Raw genomic sequence first — 26,206 nt, 5'->3', positions numbered from 1 at the left:
ATCCCAACTTGCCATCATCCAGTGGTTCAGGACACTGTGGTGCTCTCCACTTTATCCACTAGGGAGCAGGCTCTTGAAAAAAGATTTGGCTTGGGGTTAGACTAGGAGGCACCTTTATCTCAGAGCCAGTATTTCCTAGTGAAAAGAAGCAGGCCAATGAATTATTCTGATGAATATCTGTCACTGCATCTGGGTACATTCTCCCCCCCTCCCCCATTTTTTTCATCTTGCAAATATTTGTGGATTACATTTTTACTGTAAATAAAGTACATCTAGACTTAGTTCAGCAACATTATATCTGCACTGGGCCTTTCTTTCGCTTTGCCCTCAGAAAATGGTGTATATTGTGATGTCTTTTTTTCTGGAATATGAAAGGGTATCAAATAAAAACAAAGATAATAAAAATCACTTTTTTAATATAATATGCATAGATGTTGTTTTTTCCAGTGGGCTGCATTGCAGGAGATGTTATTGGTGGATTGTATGCTAACACTTGTTTTTGCAATCCATCTTTTACATAAGAAAAGATGAGTTTGTATCAACACTTGTAATAGAAGAGGAAGGTGCTTTACATATAACTTTTTTTGTTGGATTGTTCATAGACGATCGCATGCCACATTGTTTTTGATGATGAAATATTGATATGCAAACTGTGTACTGAGATTTTGCATTTTTATGCCAAAAGCATTAAATTGGTTCACGTGCTCTGCTGAAAAATGCTTGACCAAATATACCATCTCAGTGCAGGGAAAAAGCAAATATGAGTGACAGTTTAAAAATAAAGGAGAAGGTGTGATATGTGCAGATAACAGTGTAAACTACTTTTGCCCCGTTATTTATCACTGAAATTAATACTCCACCTTAACCTTTCTATGAAATATTCAGTGCTGAATATTTTAAGATATATTTTAAGATATTTAAACAGAGCTCTCCATGTGCAGATTTCATGCAGTGGTAAAAAAAAACAGGAGTCACTATGTCTTGTTAGGTGCTCACTACTTCCCCAAGAGGTGAGAAGACAGAGAGAATATTATGGGTTTTCTTTGGATGAGGAAACACTGGAGGCTTCAAGTGTTCTTGTAATAATGATTTTTTTTAATTTAAAAGAATACAAGCAGAGTATAGTAAAAGAGACTCCTAGAGCAGGTAAAGAACTAGTTGTCCTGCATAAGACTCCTAAAGAGAGCAACTGCACCTTTAAGGTGCTTCACCTTTAGCCAACTCACTGTTCTCTTGCATTCTGTCTGCCCAGATTCAAACTTCCAAAGCCTATCCTAGAGGTCCAGAAACTCCTGTGTGTTATATTCCAAAGGGAAGAGCCATCAGGGAACAGGCAGCTGCCTCTCTTTCCCCCTCCCCCTTTTTGGGGTTAAGGCTCTGATGAAGTTTGACAGACAAAACCATAGCAATGTACCCACTCATTCTAATCAAAACAGTCAAACTTATTAGAGTTGCAGTTGTCCCTCTGACTCATACGATTTGTTTTTATTGTGCAGTTTTCTAAATTGTTGCCCAGAGTATAGCACTATGGAATGCTGACCTTTAACACTGATAGTGTTCTACTACTGTTAATTTACATCTATACCAGCAGCCTACAAAAGTTACTGTACCCTCAGAATTTTTTACTAGCTTATGCACACATACCTTAATGAGGGGGGAGGGACCAACTTTTGTACAACTTCTCTGCCTTCTTTCCTGAAGGCAGTCTTAACTCATTACAGGTGACCAGGTGAGTGGCTCTTTACCAACTTAATCAATTGCAAAATCCATAAAAAGAAAGTAGAATCTGACTACCAGTATTTATGGGTTCTGTAAGTGCCTGCACAGGCCAGTTTTTCAAAAAATACAATAAAATACAATATTTATATTTTACAAGATAATGTCTGAATGGTAATATTAGACTTCTCACATTCTCTTTCTTAGGTTAGAGGAAACATCACCTGTAGGTTGTGGCTTTTGCCACATACCATACGATGAGCTCAACATGCCATTCCCTGCTCACCTCACTCACTGCTGCAACTGCAGGAAGCAAAAAGTCCCTGATGTTCTTTTCACGACAATAGATTTGCCTGTGGATGCTCTGGTGGTTGGGAAAGGATGTCTAATTCAAGCCAGGTACCTCTCTTCCAGATTTGCTTTGCTGCTTTAAGCCACTCTGTTTGACAACTGTACTCTGCTGTTTCTTGGGCTTAAAGTTAGTAGTGTTGGCTCTTTTAACAATGTCAACATCTGAAAGTTGCCTTTTACCAAGAGCAGAGGGTCTACTCTAAAATAGGAATGGCAGAAATGATAGTCAAATTTTCCCTATGAGTCCGGCCATCACAGCGGGTTGTAGCTCCACCTATCGTGCGAAGGCAAGAATGTTTTTTGAAGTCAAGACTAGGGGCGTCAGGACCCTCCCACTCTCCAGTTCATTCTTGCCTTCATACGAACAAGATTGATATACAGATAGCGTAGTTTTAGCTAAGTCTCTGTGTGTTTTGTTGCTGTATTTGTTTGACAGGGTGTGGAGGTTGGCTGTGTGTGTGTCTCCCACGTTCCTTCCTTCCCTCTGTCTCGTGTTTAACTCTGTCTTTTTCGTTTTTCTTGGTACCTGGCTATGGTCTGAAGGCGCATGAGCCATCACCCTCCTGAAGCTAAGCAAGGTCAGGTCTGGTCAGTGCCTGGATGGGAGACTGCCTGGGAACCATATGTAAGCTGCCTTGGGTTTCTATCATGAACAGAGAAGCAGGGTATAAACGTAATAAATAAATAACTATAATAACCCGGCCGTTCTGCCTCCCCTCCTGAGTCTCACCTGCCTGGCTTTTACAGCCGCGATTATCTCCCTCGCAGCTGTAGCACGCTTCGGTGGCCGTTACTAGCAGTCCTTTTTTGCTGCCCCTTAGTGCCCGCCGTTGCTCCTTCTCCATAGCCGCCATTTTTGATTGCATTATTTTCCCACTCTTTTTTGCGGGCGCCACTTTGTCTGTCCTCTCCCGTACTTTATATTTAGTCTACCCTATACTGAATAAAGGGAGCTTAGCTGACAAGGGCTCCCTGTATGTACGTGTAAGATAGGACTCCTCAGCTCTTTGGACTCCTCTATCACACAACTACTGCTGTGGTTTTTGACAACTAGCTGACAGCTAACACCTGTACTTCGGTGGCTGCCTCATTATCGCTGTGACTGTGCTTTAGACTTTTGAACTTTGCTGGCTCTGGCACTAGGTGCACAACTTGTTGACCTGTACATTCTGCCCCATCTGTGGCCGTGTGCTAAGACTGTGATGCTGTGCATAAGCTGTTGAATCGTACATCCTGCCCCCTCTGTGGCCGTGTACCAAGCCTGAAGTCTATACTGTACATTCTGCCCCCTCTGCGGCCGTGTACCAAGCCTGAAGTCTATACTGTACATTCTGCCCCCTCTGCGGCCGTGTACCAAGCCTGAATTCTATACTGTACATCCTGCCCCCTCTGTGGCCATGTACCAAGCCTGAAATCCAGCCTATAATACTAACGCTGATACCATAGTGCATCCTGCCCCCTCTGTGGCCGTGCACTTAGCCATCTGCCAGTGTATCCTACCCCCTCTGTGGTCGTACACTGTGCCCGTTCGGGTCTCTACATCCTGCCCCCGCTGTGGCCGTGTATTGCACCCAAAGTTAATATCAGATGGCAGAACAGCCAGGCATGTCTCAAACAGCCAAGCCGCAACCTTCCAGTACCAAGCCTGAAACCCAGCCTACATTATACTAACGCTGATACCATAGTGCATCCTGCCCCCTCTGTGGCCGTGTACTTAGCCATCTGCCAGTGTATCCTACCCCCTCTGTGGTCGTACACTGTGCCTGTTCGGGTCTCTACATTCTGCCCCCGCTGTGGCCGTGTACTGTTGATTCTCTACCAAGCCGCCTGATCTGTGCATTCTGCCCCTACGTGGCAGTGTACAAGACTGTTGATACATACAAGGCTGTGAATACTATACAGCGGTTTGACTTTTACCCCACATAAGAGCTGTCTGAACTGTTAACTCCGTACATTCTGTCCCATCGTGGCAGTGTACTTAGCCATCTGCCAGTGCATTCTGCCCCAGTCGTGTGCCGTGTACTGAGCCTGTTCTAAGCCTGTTCATAGTGTACATTCTGCCCCATCGTGGCAGTGTACTTAGCCATCTGCCCCACATAAGAGCTGTCTGAACTGTTAACTCTGTACATTCTGCCCCATCGTGGCAGGGTACTTAGCCATCTGCCAGTGCATTCTGCCCCAGTCGTGTGCCGTGTACTGAGCCTGTTCTAAGCCTGTTCATAGTGTACATTCTGCCCCATCGTGGCAGTGTACTTGGCCATCTCCCAGTGCATTCTGCCCCAGTCGTGTGCCGTGTACTGAGCCTCTTCGGGTCTGTGCATTCTGCCCCAGTCGTTTGCCGTGTACAGCTACCCTAATATATATATGATGGCAGAACAGCCGGAAACAACCCAGGCGCCCATGCCGAAACATCATACAGAGACAAGCCAGGCGACCAAGCCTAAACCACCTAAGGCGGTCAAACATAAGCATACGAAAGCGGTTGCCAAAACAAAGCACCTCTCTGGCTATAGCACTGCCAGACGGCCTCGCTATGTCTCTGTTCCGACTCCTCAGGGGTCAACCCCTGCACAGCTAACTACCCTTTTTCGGTCTCCTGCTGCCTCCTCTGACAAGGAGGATTTTCCGGGCTTTCCTGACCAGCCAACTGTCATCCCACCTGGGGCTTACTCTTCTACCCTACCTGTGGGGCCGCCCAGTCCGCCTGCCCAAGAGCAACCGTCCACAGTTCCAGCCCTGCGACTATCCCAGGAGCTTATCTCACAACTCCAAGGCAGGTGTGTTGATGACGCCTTTGGTGAGGAGGAGTCCGCATTCGCGCTGCAAGACGAAGGAGATGATTGGAGTGACCATTATGAGCATGAGCAGGACACATCCTATCGCCTCTTCGACGCCTCAGACTACCAGCCTCTGGCGCGCAGAGTGTTGAACACCCTGGCCTTCAATCCACTCCAACTACTTCTTCCACTCCCGTCTTAAAGGGTGCTAGGGTTTTGAAATCTCCCACCCCAGCTGAACACTACCTTCCCGTGCCAGACTCCATCGCCAAACTGCGATCGCCAAAGACGAATGGGCTCACCCCCTACAAGCATGCCGCTTTAATAACATTGCGGGCAGACTTTATGCTTTGGCCCCGGACTTTGCTACCAAACTGGCCGTCCCTGGCATAGACAAGCCTATTTCTAGCTTAGTTTCCAGATCCCTCTTGCCAAGGGAAGGAGAATCTCATTTAAAGGATGCTACTGAGCGGAGACTGGATTTTGCACTACGCAAAACCCATGAGGCCACCGCCTTTTCTATGCGTGCATCAACCTCAGCTTCTATCTTCGCCAGGGCAGCGATGATGTGGTTGGATGACCTCATCGAGGATCCCAATCCAGATCCTGTTCCAATGCGCAGATCGCTTATAAAATTGCACAAAACAGCTGCTTTCGTGGCCGACGCCACCTTGGACGTGAATCAACTAGCAGCACGCGCAATGGCATCTCAAGTCGTGGCCCGACGGACCCTCTGGCTTCGTCACTGGCAGGCCGACCCTACTGCCAGAATTAATCTATCACGGGTACCTTATGCCGGGTCATTACTTTTTGGCGAGAAAGCACTAAAAGCGGTGCTTGTTGACCCTAAGGACACTCGAAAGCCCGTCTTGGCCACTGTCAAAAACAGGGAGCACAGACCTTTTAGGCGTTTCACTTCATTCCGCATGTCTCAGCCCTTTCGAGGAACGCGGCCTGGGGGACGAGGCCGCGAGTTCCCTACATATGATTTCCACTCCTCCACAGGAGGCTGGAATAGACGCTTCCAGGGTAGAGGCCCACGCTTGGCTAGTCAACTTCGACAAAAGCCATCTACAACCAACGCAACGTCTACAGCATCTAGGTGCAATGTTGGACACCCTGCAAGCGACGGTGTTCCTATCATCAGATCGCATAGCCGCTATCACAGACATCGCAAGATCTCTGATGCACAAATCCTTTGCAGACGTCATGCTCCTAGCCAGGGTGCTCGGAATGCTCATCTCTACTATCCATATTGTGCCATGGGCTCGAGCTCATACTCGCCACCTCCAGTGGGCCTTGCTACCGTTCCAACACGACATTGCCAGCTCAAACCATCGAGCAATCCCCTTAAATTCAGCTCCGACTTTCATTCCGCTGGTGGATGAGGGTCTAACATCTTTCCAAGGGCACTCCTTTCAGAGACCCCCGCAGGACTGTTGTCACCACAAATACCAGTCTCATCGGCTGGGGAGCCCACTGCAACTCCCAGTATGTTCAGGGGGTCTGGTCCACGGCAGAGCAGACTCAGAGCATCAATTGGCTGGAGCTAAAGGCTGTCCACTTGGCTCTACTTCATTTTCAGTCTCTGTTCCCTTTGGCCCATGTCCTCATTCGAACGGACAACACATGTGTAAAATCACATTTGAACAGACAGGGGGGCACCAGGTCCCGTCCTTTGCAGGACCTAGCTTTCCTCATCTTCGGTTGGGCAGAACAACATCTGCAATCCCTGAAAGCAGAACATCTCAGAGGGATCTGGAATGTGACTGCAGACTGGCTCAGCAGACAACAGGTCTTTCCGGGAGAATGGAAACTTCATTCAACCGTTTTCCATCGTCTCCAGTGTCGGTTCGGCAACTTTTCCATCGACCTGTTTGCTTCCAGCCGCAATTGCCAGCTTCCCAGGTATTTTGCCCGATACCTAGTCACAACAGCGGAAGCAGTAGATGCTCTGTCAATACCGTGGCCAGACAGTCTTTTGTACGCCTTCCCTCCAATTCCATTGTTAGCCAAGACCTTGAGGAAGGCGCGGAGCGAGAAGGCACAACTGGTTCTGATAGCACGGATCTTCTTGCAATGTCAGTGACGGATCCTTGAACACTTCCAGTCAGGCCAGATCTTCTGTCCAAGGGCCCAGTGTGGCATCAGGTCCCCACTTGGCTCAATCTAACAGCGTGGCTTTTGAACGGGGACATTTCAGGTCTGCTGGCCTGTCTGACGCTGTTATTGATATTATCTTGGCCTCGAGAAGACCATCTATCACTCGTATTTATCAACATACTTGGGTGGTTTTTTCCAAGTAGTGCCGGTCCCACCATCACGATCCATCCCAGGCCACCATGCAGCAGGTGCTACAATATCTCCATAGCGGCTTTATGATGGGACTCAGACCTAACACATTACGTTGACATGCCTCGACTTTGTCGTCTATTTTATCAGTGTCTTCTTCTGGTGCGACTATTGCCTCACATCCGTTCATCAAACGCTTTCTGAGGGGAGTCGCCCTACAATCTCCAGCTGTTGCCCATCGGTTTCCCTCATGGAGTCCGTCAAAGGTTCTGCAGGCTTTGCAACGCCCTCCGTTTGAACCCATCGGGTCTGTGCCTCTACGTCTGCTGTCCTTCAAGGTCTTGTTCCTGATCGCAATCACATCTGCCAGACGAATTTCAGAGTTGGGCGCATTGTCTCCTGCTCGCCATCTCTGCGTCTTCCATAAGGACTCTGTTGCACTGAAGGCTAATCCTTCCTTCCGTCCCAAGGTTGATTTAGTTTTCCATTACAACCAGGACATTGTTTTGCCTTCCTTTTGCCCGAATCCTACCCATCCTCTCGAGAAGGCTTGGCATTCGTTGGACGTCCGGAGGGCTCTCAAGACCTACCTGTCCAGGACCCAGGATATACGACGAACTGAGTCTCTGTTTGTATCCTTTAACCCACATTCTATGGGGCATAAAGTAGTTAATTCCACCTTATCCCGCTGGTTGCGGGCATGTATTGCCTTAGCTTATGAATCTCTTAAGCTTCCAGTGCCAGCTAGCATAACTGCTCATTCAACCAGGTCAGCGGCTACTACGGCTGCTTTTGTTACCAACGCTCCTGTTGCTGATCTTGCAGGGCTGCCGTTTGGTCTACCCCACACTCGTTTATAAGGCATTATAAAATAGATCGCTATGCCTCTGCTGACGCCTTTTTTGGCAGACGAGTGTTGCAACAGGTTCTTAATGAGGATTAGCATGTGGGTGGTCCCTCCCTATTATGGGCTGCTTTGGTACATCCCGCTGCGATGGCCGGACTCATAGGGAAAATGGACCATTGGTCTCACCTGAAGGGTGATTTTCCTATGAGTACGGCCATCACGACCCTCCCAGTTGGAGGATGACTAGATATTTTCTAATGTGTTATATATTACTGCTACGCTATTATATTTAAATTTAAGAGTGAAGTCAAGACGTCTAGTTCTGTTATATCGCTATTTTGGAGTCATGTTATTATGCATGTTACTATTGTGTTATTTTCCTGCTGGCAGGCCTGTTGGCCTTGTTCTTGTATTTTTAGATATTTCTCTTTAGACTCGCTGCGAATGAACTGGAGAGTGGGAGGGGCCTGACGCCCCTAGTCTTGACTTCAAAAAACATTCTTGCCTTTGCACGATAGGTGGAGCTACAACCCGCTGTGATGGCCGTACTCATAGGAAAATCACCCTTCAGGTGAGACCAATGGTCCATTTAGCCTGGACATTTTCTGCTAAGACAAGCAACTTGTTCTTTCGGGCACATTTCTTACTCCTGAAGCACATTTGCTAAGAAAGAGATCCCATTGAACTTGGTGATACTTCTGGGTGGACATGTTTAGACTTGGGCTTTGTGTGGGAAAATACTTTTTAATGAAGCTGACAGACATGTTGAATTCATTACTGCTTATTCATTTAAAATGTCAAACAACAAAAACTGGGAAAAACTACAATATTATTAAGTAACTATTTATTCAGTGCTTTAAAAAAAAAACTCTTCTGCATGTTTACCCCAAAGGTAAGTCCTGCTTGACCTCAATCCTAAGTAAGTATACATAGGGCTTTTTCCAAAGTAAGTATGAATGCTGGGAGGCTTGATGCTTAAAACATAAGCACTTCTTTATCAATGAGAGCTTTGTCCCCTTTAGTAGACCTGAATATGAAATAAATGCATATTGCACATGCTTATGTTGTCGGTGGGCTTAAAAAATGTATTGGCCAGACCTTGTTTTTATCTACACCTTTCTTTGTTTTTATTTTTGTTTAGACCTTGTAAACTTATCTGTTAGACCGTTGATGGGTTCAACCTATTTTATGTTTTTCACTGGTTGGAGTGGAGAGGCTTAGGAATAATTATTTTAATACAGAATATAATGTTAAACTTCTTAGTCACTGCACAGGAGATTCTTTGTGTAAGGCCAAACTAATCACATTGTATTTGACTGTTCATCCCAAAAGGTTGTGTCGGCTCAAAAAGAAAGCACAAGCTGAAGCAAATGCAACTTCCATCAGTAATCTGTTGCCATTTATGGAATATGAAGTACACACTCAGCTAATGAATAAGCTAAAGCTGAAGGGAATGAATGCACTTTTTGGGCTGAGGATTCAGATTACAGTGGGAGAAACAATGCTAATGGGTTTGGCAGTAAGTTCTCTCTCTCTCTCTCTCTCTCTCTCTCTCGTGTGTGTGTGTAATAATAATAATAATAATAATAATAATTCTTATAGCATGGTGCTGTTTGTCCTATTAGGTTGATGCTGGGCTATTGAATAAAAGGAAATCTAATGTCCAAGATTTGCAAGATCTTTCAGCTTGATCCAAACCAATGGGGGGAAAAACTGACCTCTTTGCTACCGGACAGAATAGGTTAGACTCTACTGGAAATAAACCAGGGATTGACATTTAGCATTAACATCCGATGCCTCTAATAATAGTTGTGCACATGGGAGAGGAGGAGATTTTGGCAGGTCCACTTCTTTAAACCCTGTTATGCTATAACAACAAGCTGTATCTGCTGAAATTCCCTTGGATGTACGACAAGAATACAGAGCAAAGAGTCCTAAAACTGAAAGCTTGGCCCTCACCAAGCTTATTGTTTGTTTGTTTCCCAAGTGCTTGGAATGGGTATTCTTGGTAGCCATTATGTTCTCTAGAAAGTGGTCCGTCATCCACAAACAGGTAGCAATATGCCATAATAAAGCTGGCACTACTTAGCAGTTGGACCTTCCAAATTATGGAGCACATGCATTCAGGCATAGCATTATACACGAGAAAACATGCATATTTACATGCATGTTATGAACAAAGTCAAAAAGAAATATAACAAAATATGGGATACCTGTAGTTTGTACAACCAAACATCCTACCCCTCATTGCATTCATTGAAATGAGCAAAGCATTTACCATGCCTTAATTAAAATCTGGTAGGACTCACAATGGGCATGTAGAATTAACTCAGTAGCTGGGTATTTTTGGCCTGCAGTCTGCCTATTGGCCATCCATGCTCTGAGAAGGGGGCTCCCCAGTTGGTGAGCAGCCACCTAGCATGCCTCAATACTTTTCCATACATGGTAAATGTGTGATATAATTAAAGACATGATACAGTCCAGTCTTGGTCATGATGCTGTTCTGATTTTGTGACCATTTAGTTTTTTGATTTTTTTTATATTTACATATGAATTGTTTCATTCTTTCATCTAAATCGCCCTGGGAATATGATTTAAGGACAGTATAAAAATGACTATAATAAATAAATGAAGATACAAAAAAGAGAAGGCAATATTTGAGAGATGTATATAGCTGTTTAAATGCCTGGGGGGGGGGAAGGATTTAGAAATGCCAGACTTTGGCAGTGACTTAAATGTTTTCAAGGCTATAGAGTACCTGGACAATAGTCAGGAACAGGCAGGTGACAAAACTATTACTCTCTCCAACAAGAAATGAATGTTGCTTCTTAAAGAGCACAAACAGTGAATCGTTTTCTGGCTTTCCCACATCCCCTGTACACAGACTCCACTATCAATCAAAACTCAGTTTTGGCCAAATCTTCCCTCCTTTCGCAGCATCTTTACTATATTAAAAAAACTTTGCAGCCCCTCCCTCCAAGTCAGTATGGAATATGTTGTTACACAGTATTGCCAGAAATGTATAATGATGTCAGTTGCTATCCAGAGAACTGTGTTTATGTTGCCAGGTTCTAGCATTGGAGATGGAAAGCATTGTTCTACCTCCACTGTCAGAGGCATTTTGTCTCTGCATACTTTAGAGAAACATAAGTGGGGAACGTTACTGTACTCAGGTCCTGCTTGTGGACTTGCCCACAGGCATGTAGTTGGTTATGCTGGAGTAGATTGGCCTTTGGCCTGATCCAGCAGGGCTCTTCTGCTATTCTTGTGTTCTTAAAGAATTGTGGGTGGAAACAATCTTGCAGCCAGAAATGGGAAACGTTCTTGAGTCTTCTTCAAGCATGCTAAAGAATACATGTGAGTTTAAGAGGCTGGGAGAAGGTGTGTTCCTAAGTCTCATTGTCCCTCCCCGTGGGTGTGCGCCTTGCATCCACCTACCCAGTTTGAGCCCTTGCATATTGTTGTTTTGAATGCCTGAATACAGTGAGTGTTATGTTGGATAGCTGTGATCCAGCAATTAATCTCCTTCATAGTTTTCTAATGAAAACAGAGGATTTGAGATTTATTTATCTATTTATTTATTATTTAATTTGTATCCTGCCCTTCCTCCCAGCAGGAGCCCAGGGCGGCAAACAAAAGTACTAAAAACACATCAAAACATCATGAAAACAGACCTTAAAATACATTAAAACAAAACAACTTTAAAAACATTTTTAAAAGCTTTAAAAACATATTTTAAAAAGGGTTAAAAACATATTGTTTAAAATAAAAAAATATTAAAAGCAATTCCAACACAGACGCAAGACTTAAAAGGCTTGTTGAAAGAGGAAGGTCTTCAATAGGCGCCGAAAAGATAACAGAGATGGTGCCTGCCTAATATTTAAGGGGAAGGAATTCCACAGGGTAGGTGCTGCCACACTAAAGGTCTGTTTCCTGTGTTGTGCAGAACAGACCTCCTAAGATGGTATCTGCAGGAGGCCCTCACCTGCAGAGTGCAGTGATCGACTGAGTATATAAGGGATAAGATGGTCTTTCAGGTATCCTGGTCCCAAGCTATATAGGGCTTTGTACACCAAAACTAGAACCTTGAACTTGACCCGGTAGCAAATGGGCAGCCAGTGCAATTTTTTCAGCAGCGGGGTGACATGTTGGCGATACCCTGCCCCAGTGAGCAGTCTCACCGCCACATTTTGCACCAGCTGCAACTTCCAGATCAACCTCAAGGGCAGCCCCACATAGAGCGCATCCTGGAGGTTACCAGTACGTGGACAACAGTGGTCAGGCTATCCCGGTCCAGAAACTATCACAGCTGTCTTACCAGCTGAAGCTGGTAAAAGGCACTCCTAGCCATGGAGGTCACCTGGGCCTCTAGTGACAAAGATGAATCCAGGAGCACCCCCAGACTACGCGCCTGCTCTTTCAGAGGGAGTACGACCCCATCCAAAAAAGGCAACTGACCAATTATCTGAACTCGGGAACCACCAACCCACAGCACCTCCGTCTTGCTAGGATTCAGACTCAGTTTATTGGCCCTCATCCAGCCCACCACCAAGTCCGGGCAGCAGTCAAGTGCTTACACGGCCTCTCCCGATTCAGATGAGAGCTGGGTATAGTCAGATTTAGAATTTAGGGAGGTTTATTAGTGGTACAGAATTTTCATTTAAAGTTTGATATATACTGCAGAATCAATAGTGCTTGATCAAGCCCTTAGATGTTAAGTTTGAATTAATTTTAAGTTAGGACTTGAGGAGAACATGAACCTCCCTTGCAAAATGGAAGACTACTAGCAGAATAAATTGCATTGTGGATCAGATAAGATCCTTCCCTATTAAGTTCTGCATCTTCCATGTTTTTATATTTCGTATATAAAACACAAAAGATAATCTATGAGCTAGTGTATTTTAGATTTCTGCCAGATCCAGCTTACAGCATTGTCTTTAAATAGATGATATACGCAATATAAGTATGAACAATAAAGGCAATATTGTTACAGTACATGGATTTTTGTGTTACTAATCTTTTTAAAATTAGTTTAATGTGGAATTCTTCAAGAAGTTGTCTTAAGGCTATAAATGTTAACTAGAGAATTTGTGTATAATGTCCAAGTTTAAATGGTGGATATATTAAAAAATAGTGTGAAATACATTCCTATACAGCATTTATTAAAATTCAACTTAAAACCTAATGTACATGTTCCAAGAATGTATTTTTCACTTCATTTTTATTGTCTTATTCTTTAAAGTCTGCCACTGGTGTATATCTGACTGCTTTACCAACTCCGGGTGGTATTCAAATTGCTGGGAAGACACCAAATGATGCCACTTATGAACAACATATATCGCACATGCAGAAGAAGATAAATGATACAATGGCCAAAAATAAGGAGCTTTATGAGATTAACCCTCCTGTAAGTAAGATTATATAATGGTTGAAACAATTACATAATCATATGCAGTTCATGCCTAAATTACATCCTCTTAGCTAATGCTGAATGGATCCTGAAGATGAGGAGGCTGTTCTTAAACAGGGAAGTGTGTAGGTTTGGGGCAGGGAATTTATCCTTATAACCCACACAAAAAGAGGCCTATGGGGACAACTAATCCTTTCTTCCATCCCCCCTTCTTCTTCCCCGCCATATTCCAAGGCTAGATTGGTAGCTTCTATAGAGTGGAAAGGCCAAAGAACCCATCCACACAGCATAGGTCTGCAGGCTTGCCAGTAGGCAGAAGGAACCCTGGATTCTGTTAAATTTAGCGGGAGAAGCCTGGGTTTTCTTGTTTCCTGCCTTGGCTTATCCCTCAGAGCCCACAGTCTAATCAGTTGTGTACTCAACTTTTAAAACTGCAAAGTCTAAATATTCCTTCCCCTCTCCTTTCTTTCACAGGGGAAATGTAAATTGTATGTGGATTCTGTACTCTTAGAAGACACTGAGGCAGCATCCATTAGGTTTTTGGTCAGGTACTTAGGACAGGAACAGTTGGAGAGCCAAACATTTATTGCTGCCCCTGCTCTTGAACTGCAACATTCCAGCTTTAGGGGTACTGTCTCAGGGCTTTTCAAGATTGCAGAATCCATGCACCCCTTCATCCTCTGCCATGCAAGGCAGGGAAGAAGCAGGCAGCATCTAAATGGTGCAATCTGAAGAAGTGCTGATTGGCATAGATTAGGACCTGACCCATGCTACCCAACATTACTTCAGATTGCACCATTCAATGTGTTCAATTTGGCCTTGAGGATAGTCTGTACTTTTTGATTTTATTTTGCAGGAAGGGTGTGGTAGCATGGCATTTAAGGTATTATGTAAGATTTAATGAATAAGGGATGCATACATTATTTCATACCATTGTCTCTGCTTAGGAGGCATCTGAAGAAATTATAGGTTCACCCATTCCTGAACCAAGGCGAACTAGGCTGCTAAGATCTCAGTCTGAAAGTTCTGATGAAATCACAGAATTGGACCTCTCACATGGAAAGAAAGATGCTTTCGTTTTGGAGGTATGTTCTGTAACGTTTATACTTCTGCAGATTTGATTTGGAACTGGTTGACTGGTTTGCTTGCCTGACCCTCTCACAGTGTAGGCCATAGTCCATGTCATCGCCAGTGCTATCCGAAAATAAATATCTTAAAAACACACAGCCATGTTTTCTTTAAAAAAAGGAAAAATATGTATTTTAAAACTTATGAACAGTTTTCTGTAATCATGAGTATCTAAAAATAGTCTCAAATTTAATGGAATTGTCTCCAAAGGTGTAAACCAGTTGAACTTATTTAGGCTGTGTTCATAAACACACTTTCTCTTGAGGGTGTTATATTTAAAACCCAGCTCAATTTTTCCTGGGGCAACCTTAGTTGTGCTGGTGTTTTTGAACCTAAATGAAGTTACCAAACATAATTGTAAAAGATAAAAGCCTTAGGTTTATATTGATTTCATAGCTCAAAATGTTTTATTTAGCTGACGTTTCTTTCAGATTGATGATACGGATGCAATGGAAGATGTTCACTCTTTATTGACAGATGTCCCTCCACCTTCAGGTATGGTAAACATTGGTTTTTAATTTTGTGTATTATAGAAAATACGCTCTAACAATCTGACAGTAATCTGCCAATTCTCTTCATGTTATGAAGTACCATATAATCAGGTATATTGGACATGATCCACCCAAAGGTAAGAACTTTTAATTTTAGATTGAACTGTCATTTGCATAAAGTGAATTGAACTATATAAGACATTTAATGCTATTTCTGAATCACTTCTGTTAACCTGGACTTCTATAATAATAATATCATACCTTCTGAAGCATACATTATCTCAGTAATCTTTACAATGACCCTGTAATTAAGGTCAGAATTATTATCTCTATATTACAGAAGTTCCTGAGGCTTAGAAATAATGACTTGGTTCCTATATATTGTCAAACCATAGTATAATGCTACATCAGTGAGCTGGAATGAGGCTCTGAAATAATTATTCGGTATCAGTTTTACTTCTCACTTTTTTTATCCAACTCCATAGGAATGATAACCTTGGATACTTGTTAAATATTTGCCTAAAACAGATCAGATTAATTGTAAAGTATCTCTGTAATACTGCCTCTTCTGGCACTGACGCATATTCTGAGATAAAGAATGAAAGTCTAAACTTACACAATCCTGAAAGAACATGCTAGAGTCCTGTCAGCCTATTCGACTGTGTTTCCACCTAATTCACTATACGATTTCTCATTGCTGCGATACAATCTACCAATAATTTCAGCAGCTGTGTGGGGGTTTGTTCCTTTAGTATTGGGTTGCTCATAATGGAGGTCCCTGCTGTGGCTCGCATGTCCACAAAGTCAGTAATAGATTAGAGCAAGGTGAGGGGTCGACTCTTGTCTGACATGCTTTGCAGCCTGACCCTGAAGAGCCTTCAAATGCTACTAATGTTACTACTCTCCTCAGTGTAGGAAAGTTTTCCCCAGGTAGCATGCCATCACGTGGGTTATAGCGCCATCTAGATTCCAAGGCAAGAATGTACTGAAGTCAAGACCTGGGGCATCCATGCCCCTCCCACTCCAGTTCATTCTTGCCTTTCGTCGGAGGCAGTTATATCCACGTGTGGTGTAAGAATTTAGTGTAAAAGTTTGTGTTTGAGAATTTTGTGTGAAGTTTTGCGTGAAACTTTTGTGTGTGAGAGTGTGTGTTGGGACTGGAGGGTCTGTTGTTGTTAGGGCTTTTGTCCCAGTTTTTTTCCCTCCCTCTTTCACCTTCGTCCGTTTGTGGGGCTGGTTTGGGCTGTTTGGTTTCAGTTGTTTCCTCACCACCACCTCCTCATTTCTACCCTGTCTGCCCCTCTTTTGTTTTGGGGACAGCGGAGGCTTCTGGGGCCACCTCTGTACATGCAGCTGCAGTGGCGGCTTCTGCTTGCGCCCAGCTTGACCGCAGCGGCGGAGACCAGTGGTCCATTCTCAGTGTTTTGTGTGACTGGGCCCTGGATTAGCTCATGTTTCTTTCCTCCTGTTTACAGCTTCTTTGGATTTATACAATAAAAAGAGAGATAAAAGACCAAACCTTTCTGTGCTGGTACCATAAATAAGAAACCCTGTAGTTTGCTAAGGGTAAAAGCCTTCACACTGTATGCTGATAGATGACTAAGTGTGCTCAGTTTTAACCTATGTGCTCCTCCGTGGTGCAGAGTGGTAAGCGGCGGTGATGCAGCCGAAAGCTCTGCTTACGGCCGGAGTTCGATTCCAACGGAAGGAGGAAGTCGAATCTCTGGTAAAAGGGGTCAAGGTCCACTCAGCCTTCCATCCATCCGTGGTCGGTCAAATGAGTACCCAGCATATGCTGGGGGGTAAAGAAAGGCCGGGGAAGGAACTGTCAAACCCACCCCATATATACAGTCTGCCTAGTAAATGTCACAAGACGTCACCCTAAGAGTCGGAAACTACTCGCACTACAAGTGCGGGGACACCTTTACCTTTTTCGTGTTGATTCAAGATTTCCTTGGCTAGAAATCTGTCCCATTACTGTTGATAATTACTTAATGAATCTTTGTTTTAATTTCAATTGGTCTACTCTGAGTAGAACTAGCTTTTAATATAACCTTCTGTATTAAGCAGAGTTGTTCTGGGACAGGGGTGTCAAATCTTTTTCAGGCCGAGGGCCACATTGGCCCATGTTTAACTCTCTGGAGGTTGCATGTAAAAGCAGGAAATGTTGTAGTTCTCAAGGCTGTCTTTCAAAAGGCTTTCCCACCAGCTATTCCACATTTTTTTAGATAGCACCTTAACATTATATTTTATTTTGCTGGTTGTCATGTTGAAGGATGAAATATAAATTCTATAAATGATAAATTATACATGAGCACAATTTGCAAAACAATAGTTGAACAAAAAGACCTACTATACATACCCATATAAAGTAACACAAAGCCATGCACAAATAATCTTAAGGACTGGGTAGGCTCATGTGGGAACAGACATTCCTTCAGATACTGGGGTGCCAAGCCATGTAGGGCTTTAGAGCAGGCTTCGCCAGCCACAGCCAGCATGGCCGATGGTTGGTGCTGCTGGGAGCTGAAGTCTAACAACTTCTGGAGAGCACTAAAGCTTAGGGAAGCCTGCTTTATAGGTTAAAACCAGCACTTTAAAGTGCACTCAGAAACACATTGGCATTCAGTGCAAGCAAGCATTTCATTTTGTTGTTGTGTATGTTTTTGCTTCAGAGTATCAGTATTTGCTCTTGTGACAAGGCGGCTCTTGGTTCATATTACTGTATACTTCTGCTGGCTATAGCTCTGATTCAATTTCCTAACCTTTGTTGTTTTTATGTGCCTTCAAGTCGATCACAACTTATGGCGACCCTATGAATCAGCAACCTCCAATAGCATCTGTTATAAGCCACCCTGTTCAGATCTTGTGAGTTCAGGTCTGTGGCTTCCTTTATGGAATCAGTCCATCTCTTGTTTTGTCTTCCACTTTTTCTACTCCCTTCTGTTTTTCCCAGCGTTATTGTCGTTTCTGGTGAATCATGTCTTTCATTATGTGTCCAAAATATGATAACCTCAGTTTCATCATTTTAGCTTCTAGTGATAGTTCTGGTTTAATTTGTTCTAACATCCAAATATTTGTCTTTTTCGCAGTCCATGGTATGTGCAAAGCTCTCCCCCAACACCATGTTTCAAATGAGTTGATTTTTCTCTTATCAGCTTCTTTCACTGTCCAGCTTTCACATCCATACATAGAGATCGGGAATACCATGGTCTGAATGATCCTGACTTTAGTGTTCAGTGATACATCTTTTCATTTGAGGACCTTTTCTAGTTCTCTCATAGCTGCCCTCCCCAGTCCAAGCCTACTTCTGATTTCTTGACTATTGTCTCCATTTTGGTTAATAACTGTGCTAAGATATTGATGATCCTTGACAAGTTCAATGTCCTCATTGTCACCTTTAAAGTTACATAAATCTTCTGTTGTCATTACTTCAGTCTTCTTGACGTTCATCTGTAGTCCTGCTTTTGTGCTTTCCTCTTTAACTTTTGTCAGCATTCGTTTCAAATCTTTACTGGTATTTGCTAGTAGTATGATATCGTCTGCATAGCTTAAATTATTGATATTTCTCCCTCCAATTTTCACACCTCCTTCATCTTGATCCTATCCCGGTTTCCATATGATGTGTTCTGCACATAGATTGAACAGATAGGGTGATAAAAATACACCCCTGTCTGACACCCTTTCCGACTGGGAACCAATCGGTTTCTCCATATTCTGTCCTTATAGTAGCCTCTTGTCCAGAGTATAGGTTGCTCATCAGGACAATCAGATGCTGTGGCACCCCCATTTCTTTTAAAGCATTCCATAGTTTTTCATCATCTACACAATCAAAGGCTTTGCTTTAATCTATAAAGCACAGGGTAGTTTTCTTCTGAAATTCCTTGGTCCGTTCCATTATCCAGTGTATGTTCGCGATATGATCTTTGGATGTATCATTTTGTAGTCCTTCCTCCAATACCCTCTTCTTTTAACTCTTCCAGGTAGTCAGTTTCTCATATGACAGCTACAATTCATATATCTCTTTCTTTTGCTGCATTTATAATAGACCTTTATTTATAATGGCATTTGTGGCTCCAGGAGTGCCCCCTGGTGGAATTCATCAGTCACTGTAGTAGTGGTAGTGAGGACCACTTCATAAACATTAATTATAAAGAGTATTTTGATTACTTTCTCTACAGTTATGGCAACAAGAAGGTAGAAAATAGCAAAATCTTGTATCTCCTTATTCAGACTATGTTTTCAGTCATCTAGATCAAACAACTGACTGGCTTTTGCAGTTATATTCTTTAAAAATCTTTGATTGAAAGAGGCTTCATAGGCTCTTACAAGCAGCAGCTCTCCAGGTTTTCAGGCAAGTAGCCATACCGGGAGATGCTGGGGATTGAACATGGGACCTTCTGCATGTAAGCCAAATATTCCACTAAGTTATGGTCCTTCCCCATTTGGGGATCTCTTGCTCATATACTTCTGCTGTTTTCCTGCACAGTTGCTTAAATGTTATAGTCTTGGCCACTCTTGAAAATGGACTCTTAAAACACTTGCTTTTTCTAAAGGTGTGCACGTACTTATGCAGAATATTGCTGAACTCTATTTATCTTATGGAAAATCTGGCTGTGGAAATCTGATCATGTTAAACAGCAACATAATGTTTTCTAATATGTATTTTAAAAAAATTACGTTCTTTGGCAGGCTTTTATAGCTGCAACACAGAAATTATGCCTGGTATAAACAACTGGACTTCTGATATACAGGTAAAGAAAAATGCATGCAGAAATAAAAATAAAATGCCTTTCTTTTGTTTCATATTGAAATGTACAGTCTTAGATCCCAGTAATGTTTTGAGTTTAATGCAGTGTTTAGCATCCATAAGAATAGCTATCCACATAACCTTTCTGGAACAAATATGTAGACTGGATTCCAAATATCATCTGTTTTGTGCCAAATATTATACCCCAGTGGAGACATAATGGATTAAATCCAAATGTGCCCTTTTGCAGAGGCTCTTTTATACCATGCACTTCAGCTGCCTTCCCCACCTTGCTGTTCCTCAGATGTTTTGGACTACAACTCCTGTCAGCCTTAGCCAACATCTGGAGGGCAAGAGGTTGGGGGATGCTGCACTAGAGCATTGTATGATAAATGTGAAACTAAATCTAAAGAGATTCTTTGCCTTGTGCCAAAGCTGACGCATGAGAACTGCTATCAAACCTCCCTTAGTTTATTAATACATCTATGTCTCTCTACAACAAAAGTTTCCAGGGCACTTTACAAAGATGTAAATAAAAATAATAATACAACATAACATCAAGAGGTGATTGCAGTAAAAAGCTATCAAAAGCAGCACAACTCAGGAAAAACGGTTTTTAAAATCTGAAGAGAAATATTTGGTTCCCCAAATACAACAGTGTGGGTGCCCAGCAAGGCTCCCAGGCACCACATCTAAACATGCATTCTTCCTGGTTGCTGGCCACCTCACTTCAGATGGTAGGGTCATGTGAAAGAGAGCACTGGTAGGTGGCTTTAGTGCACAGGCAGGTTGCTATGGGAGTAATTACCGTTCCATTTATTTATTTATTTGACTGTTTGTTTGTTTATTACATTTGTATACTACCCCATAGCTGAAGCTCATCCTTAGACAGCATGGTCAATGGTCAGGGATGATGGCAGCTGTTGTCCATCAACATCCAGGGAGCCAAGGCTGAAGAACAGTGGCCTGGGAAGCACCCTAATGCTGCAAATCTATTACGTCAAGGGGGAGTACAATTCCATCCAGAACAATTTGAACACCATCACTTCACACAGATAAGCTATTATTCCACAAAGGCTCACATCAACACTGAGCTTTATTATAGCACCATGTGATGCATTTGTAGAACAATGCTAGCAGGGTCTTTTCCCCTTCAGCTCTTAGTTCTTTGGAACCAAACTTACAGTTTAGACCCAAAACTATGTTCCCAGTCTTTCCCCCGTCTGTCACAAATCCACTCACACTCCAATATATGGCACATCCCCATTTGGCTGGCAATGTTTGTGGTGTAATTTACTAGCACATACCTACACGACATGACAGCTTTTGGTTATAAAACGCAGCAGGCAAGTTGTATTTTGCATTGATTCATCCTAGAATTTTTTTTTTGTTCTTGTCTCATGTCATCACCTCTCTCATTTTCCACAGGAGGACTGCCATCAAGCGGGTAACATAGCTCCACCTATCGTCCAAAGGCAAGAATGTTTTGAAGTCAAGACTAGGGGCATCAGGCCCCTCCCACTCTCCAGTTCATTCTTGCCTTTCATCCGTGCAAGTTGGAGTATAAGATAGCGTAGATAAGTTTTGTGTATCTGTGTGACAGGTTATAGAGATTTGTGTGTGTATTCCTGGTCGTTTCCTTCCCTCTGTTATTTAATTTAGTGTGTGTGGGACTGATTGTTCTTTTTCTGTCCTTGTTTTTTATTGTCCTGGGGAATTTCTTTGGGGGGTTGCTCTTCGCCCTTGTTTCCTCAGTCCCTACCTGAACGGTGACTTACTGGGAGACCGCGGCTGTGGCTCTCCCTTCCTCAGGCGGCGGATGCACCCTTAATCCAGGAGCTTGCGGCTGCAGCTTCCTGCTCTGCGCCTCCGCTGTCTCGTGTATTTTATAGATTGCCGCCTACTTTCGTGGCAGCTCCCTTGGTCTTTCCTCCCCAGGAGTCTGCGGCTCTTTTTGCCTTTCCAGTGGCACCATATTTAGTTGGGCTGCTCCGTCTCCCTCCCTCCCCGGCTCGTTCCGCGGCATTTTAAATCTCGCCGCGACTGACCTCAGGAGCCTGCGGCTGCGGCTCCTTCCTGTTTTGCAGCTTTCTTTGCCGATTGCCCCCCCCCCCCCGCTAGCTGCGACTGTCTCAACAACTGTAGGGATTTCGCAGACCGTTCTGCCTCCTCGCAGTGATTTTCACGGCTGGCCCTTAAAGCTGCGATTGCGTCCTTCAGCCCTACGGCTGTAGAGCTTATTTTGACGCCGCTCTGCTGCAGCAGTGTTTTTGGTTGGCCCTGTTTCAGCTCACTGGTGTTCTTCAGTGACCGCCATTGCTTCTTCCTCGTCCCTACGCTTTTCTGATTGGCTTATTTTCCCGCTCTTTTAGCGGGCGCCATTTTATTCGTTCCCCCTTTTCCCGCCCTTTCTGTTTAACCCTTACAACAGTAAAGGATTCTTTTCAAGGCCTTTTTTGTCAGTTTCTGTGTGTGTGCTGCAGAGTACAATAATAGAGGATTCTTTTCAAGGCCTTTTTTGTCAGTTTCTGTGTGTGTGCTGCAGAGTACAATAATAGAGGATTCTTTTCAAGGCCTTTTTTGTCAGTTTCTGTGTGTGTGCTGCAGAGTAGAACACAGGTCTCTCAACTCAAACTGCTGACTGAGGCTGACTACTGAAGCTGTTTGGAACTGTACATTCTGCCCCATCCGTGGCCGTGTATCAAGCCTGTTTGGAACTGTACATTCTGCCCCATCCGTGGCCGTGTACCAAGGCTGTTTGAAATTGTACATTCTGCCCCATCCGTGGCCGTGTACCAAGCCTGTTTGGAACTGTACATTCTGCCCCATCCGTGGCCGTGTACCAAGGCTGTTCAAAATTATACATTCTGCCCCATCCATGGCCGTGTACTAAGGCTGCTTGGAACTGTATATTCTCCCCCATCCGTGGGTGTATACTTAGCCATCGGAGCCAGTGCATTCTGCCCCATCCGTGGCCGTGTACTGAACCCCCTCGAAAATATATGATGGCGGAACAGCCAGTGACAGCTCAGGCAACCAAGCCTAAACAATCTAAGGCAACCAAGCACAAGCACACCAAAGCGGTTGCCAAAACCAAGCATATATCCAGCCACAGCACAACCAAGCGGGCACGCTACGTCTCTGTCCCGGTTTCTGAGGAGGCAGGCCAAGAACCATTAACAAATCTCTTTAATTCTCCGGCCGCATCCTCCGAGGAGGACTTTGCAGGGTTTTCTGACCAGCCAGCAGCCAGCTATCCTCCTCCCATATTACCACCTAGGGCTCATTCATCTTCTCAGCCTGCTGAACCGCCCATATCTTTGCTTCTACAAGTGCAACCATCTCCCACACCGGGGCTGCAGCTGTCTCAGGAGTTCATATCGCAACTACAAGACATGCTGTTGTTCTTCTCTCAAACACAGTCACAGGTCACTGCCATGCCTCAGCGGAGTGTTTGCAGACAACCCGATGATATGAGCCACTATGCACGCAATGAGGCAGATCCATCATGCTCTCCAAACCCTTTTGACATTGCCAGGGGCAGGTTTGTTGATGACGTTTCTTGTGGGAAGGATCCATCATTTGCTATGCAAGCCGAAGGAGACGAGTGGAGTGATCAATCGGAACAAGAAGAGGATACATCTTATCGCCTGTTTGATGCCTCCGATTATCAGCCCCTTGCTCGCAGAGTATTGAACACCCTTGGTCTCCAATCTACACAGCCTGCAGCTACCACTCCCGCTATTAAAGGGGCCAGAGTCCTGAAATCCCCCACACCAACAGAGCACTACCTTCCTGTGCCAGATCCTATTGCCAAACTGGCCAAGGACGAATGGTCTCACCCATTACAAACACTCCGTTTTAACACTTTTGCGGACAAGCTTTATTCTTTGGCTCTGGATTTTACAAGTAGACTGGCCGTCCCTGGCATAGACGAGCCGATTTCCAGTCTAGTCTCTAGATCCCTTTTGCCGAGGGAAGGGGACTCACATTTAAAGGATGCCACTGAGCGGAGGCTGGACTTCGCCTTACGCAAAAACCATGAGGCCACCGCTTTCTCCATGCGAGCCTCGGCATCAGCCTCCATCTTTTCCAGGGCAGCGATGAGGTGGTTGGATGACCTCTTAGATGATCCTAATCCTGATCCTGTCTCTCTGAGGAGGTCACTGGTGAAATTACGCAAGACGGCGGCGTTTGTGGCTGATGCCACCTTGGACGCAAATCAGCTGGGAGCAAGAGCTATGGCAGCTCAGGTAGTCGCTTGGCGGACCCTCTGGCTTCGTCACTGGCAACCGGACTCTACAGCCAGGGTTAACTTATCTAGGGCACCTTATTCGGGCTCATTACTCTTTGGCGAGGAAGCCCTAAAGGCAGTACTTGTTGACCCCAAGGATGCTCGGAAGCCTCTCTTGGCCACTGTCAGGAACGTTGATCGCAGGCCCTTCAGACGTTTCACCTCATACCGCACGACCCAGCCCTTTCGAGAAGCGCGGCCCGGGGGATGAGGCTGTGATTTTCGAACCAATGATTTCCGTTCCTCCAGGGGAGCCTGGAACAGACGTTTCCCAGGCAGAGGTCAGTACCAGGGACGCAGAGGTACCTCAACGTCCTCATATCGGGGAAGGTCTCGCCAGCACAGACAGTACTGATGCAATACCGGTCGGGGGCAGACTGCTTCTGTTTGGAGACCATTGGCTGCGTCTGACTCAGGTTGCCTGGATCAGAGATCTTTTTTGTTATGGCTATACACTAGAGTTTTGGACAACCCCTCCAGACAGATTTCATCCCTCTCCTTGTTCCAAGGCACCATCCAGGCACTGCATCATGCAGACAGCCATACATCACCTCTTGGACACAGTGGCAATAGAGCCAGTCCCTACAACAGAGAGGTCGGAAGGGGTGTACTCCCTCCTATTTACTGTGCCCAAACGAGATCTGTCATGGAGGGCGGTGTTGGACCTCAAGTTCATCAACCGTTTCGTAAAGTATCGCAGATTCAAAATGGAATTCCTCCACTCCATTACAGAAAGCCTTCACGAAGAAGACTTTCTGGCTTCTATCGACCTAAAGCAAGCGTATCTCCATGTGCCTATTTGCATAGCCCACAGAAAATTCCTTCGGTTTGCCTTCGGCCCCCAGCATTTTCAATATCGAGCGATGCCGTTCGGTCTCTCGTCTGCCCCGAGAGTATTTACCAAGGTGCTACTCATCCTAGTGGCTTACCTCCGGCTTCAAGGGGTCCATATCTACCCCTACTTGGACGATCTTTTAATACGGGCGAGTTCCAGGCAGCTGGCTCATCGCCATCTAAAGCTCACGCTCCATGTCTTGCAGACCTACGGCTGGCTAGTCAATTTCGACAAAAGCCATCTCCAACCAACCCAACGCCTACAACATCTAGAGGCGATGTTAGACACCCTGCAGGCGACGGTGTTCCTGTCTCCAGACCGCATAACCACTATCATAGACATCTCACGGTCTCTGATGAACCACGCAACCGCAGACGTCATGCTTCTAGCAAGGGCTCTCGGAATGTTGGTGTCCACCATCAATATTGTGCCATGGGCTCGAGCTCATACTTGCCAACTTCAGTGGGCTTTGTTACCGTTTCAGCAGGACATTGCCAGGTCCAATCATCGAACAATCCCCTTGAACCCCGCACTGCGTCTTTCATTCCCCTGGTGGACGAGGGTCCAACATCTCACCCAGGGCACTCCGTTCAGAGAACCCCGCAGGACTGTTATCACCACAGATGCCAGTCTCCTCAGCTGGAGAGCCCACTGCAACTCCCAGTTCGTTCAGGGGGTTTGGACCGAAGCAGAGCAGACTCAGAGCATCAATTGGCTGGAACTAAAGGCTGTCCACTTAGCTCTGCTCCATTTTCACTCTCTGTTCCCCTTGGACCATGTTCTCATTCGAACGGACAACACGTGTGCGAAATCTCATTTAAACAGACAAGGGGGAACCAGGTCCCGTTCTCTGCAGAACCTAGCTTACCTCATATTCGACTGGACAGAACAACATCTACAATCCTTGAAAGCAGAACATCTCAGAGGAATTTGGAATGTGACAGCAGACTGGCTCAGCAGACAACAGGTTTTTCCGGGAGAATGGAAACTCATCCGACCATTTTCCATCTTCTCCAGTGTCGGTTCGGCGTCTTCTCAGTCAATCTGTTTGCCTCCAGTTGCAATTGCCAGCTACCCAGGTACTTCGCACGATACCTGGACACGACAGCGGAAGCGGTGGATGCTCTGTCACTACCGTGGCCGGATGGCCTGTTGTACGCCTTTCCTCCAATACCACTGTTAGCCAGAACCTTGAGGAAGGCACGACGCGAGAGGGCCAAGCTGGTTCTGATAGCACCCTTGGACGCTCCTAGTCAGGCCAGACCTCTTCTCCCAGGGCCCAATATGGCATCAGGACCCCAATTGGCTCAACCTA

General features: G+C 44.8%; 1 protein-coding gene across 16 annotated transcripts in view; it reads left to right on the top strand.

Annotated features, from left to right (window-relative positions):
- Positions 1–26,206, top strand: part of C2CD5 (C2 calcium dependent domain containing 5) — a 154,460-nt gene that overhangs the window by 93,701 nt on the left and 34,553 nt on the right. For all 16 annotated transcript variants that reach the window (XM_061638389.1, XM_061638388.1, XM_061638394.1 and 13 more), the window contains 6 exons: positions 1,924–2,115; positions 9,316–9,502; positions 13,226–13,390; positions 14,341–14,478; positions 14,953–15,016; positions 19,705–19,766. In XM_061638389.1, coding sequence (XP_061494373.1) covers positions 1,924–2,115; positions 9,316–9,502; positions 13,226–13,390; positions 14,341–14,478; positions 14,953–15,016; positions 19,705–19,766 — 808 coding nt within the window. The remainder of the gene's footprint in view (positions 1–1,923; positions 2,116–9,315; positions 9,503–13,225; positions 13,391–14,340; positions 14,479–14,952; positions 15,017–19,704; positions 19,767–26,206) is intronic.

This window comes from Rhineura floridana, chromosome 8, assembly GCF_030035675.1.
Source record: "Rhineura floridana isolate rRhiFlo1 chromosome 8, rRhiFlo1.hap2, whole genome shotgun sequence".
NCBI lineage: Eukaryota > Metazoa > Chordata > Lepidosauria > Squamata > Rhineuridae > Rhineura > Rhineura floridana.
Note: the sequence above shows the minus strand (reverse complement) of the source record. Positions and strands in the feature narration are given on the sequence as shown.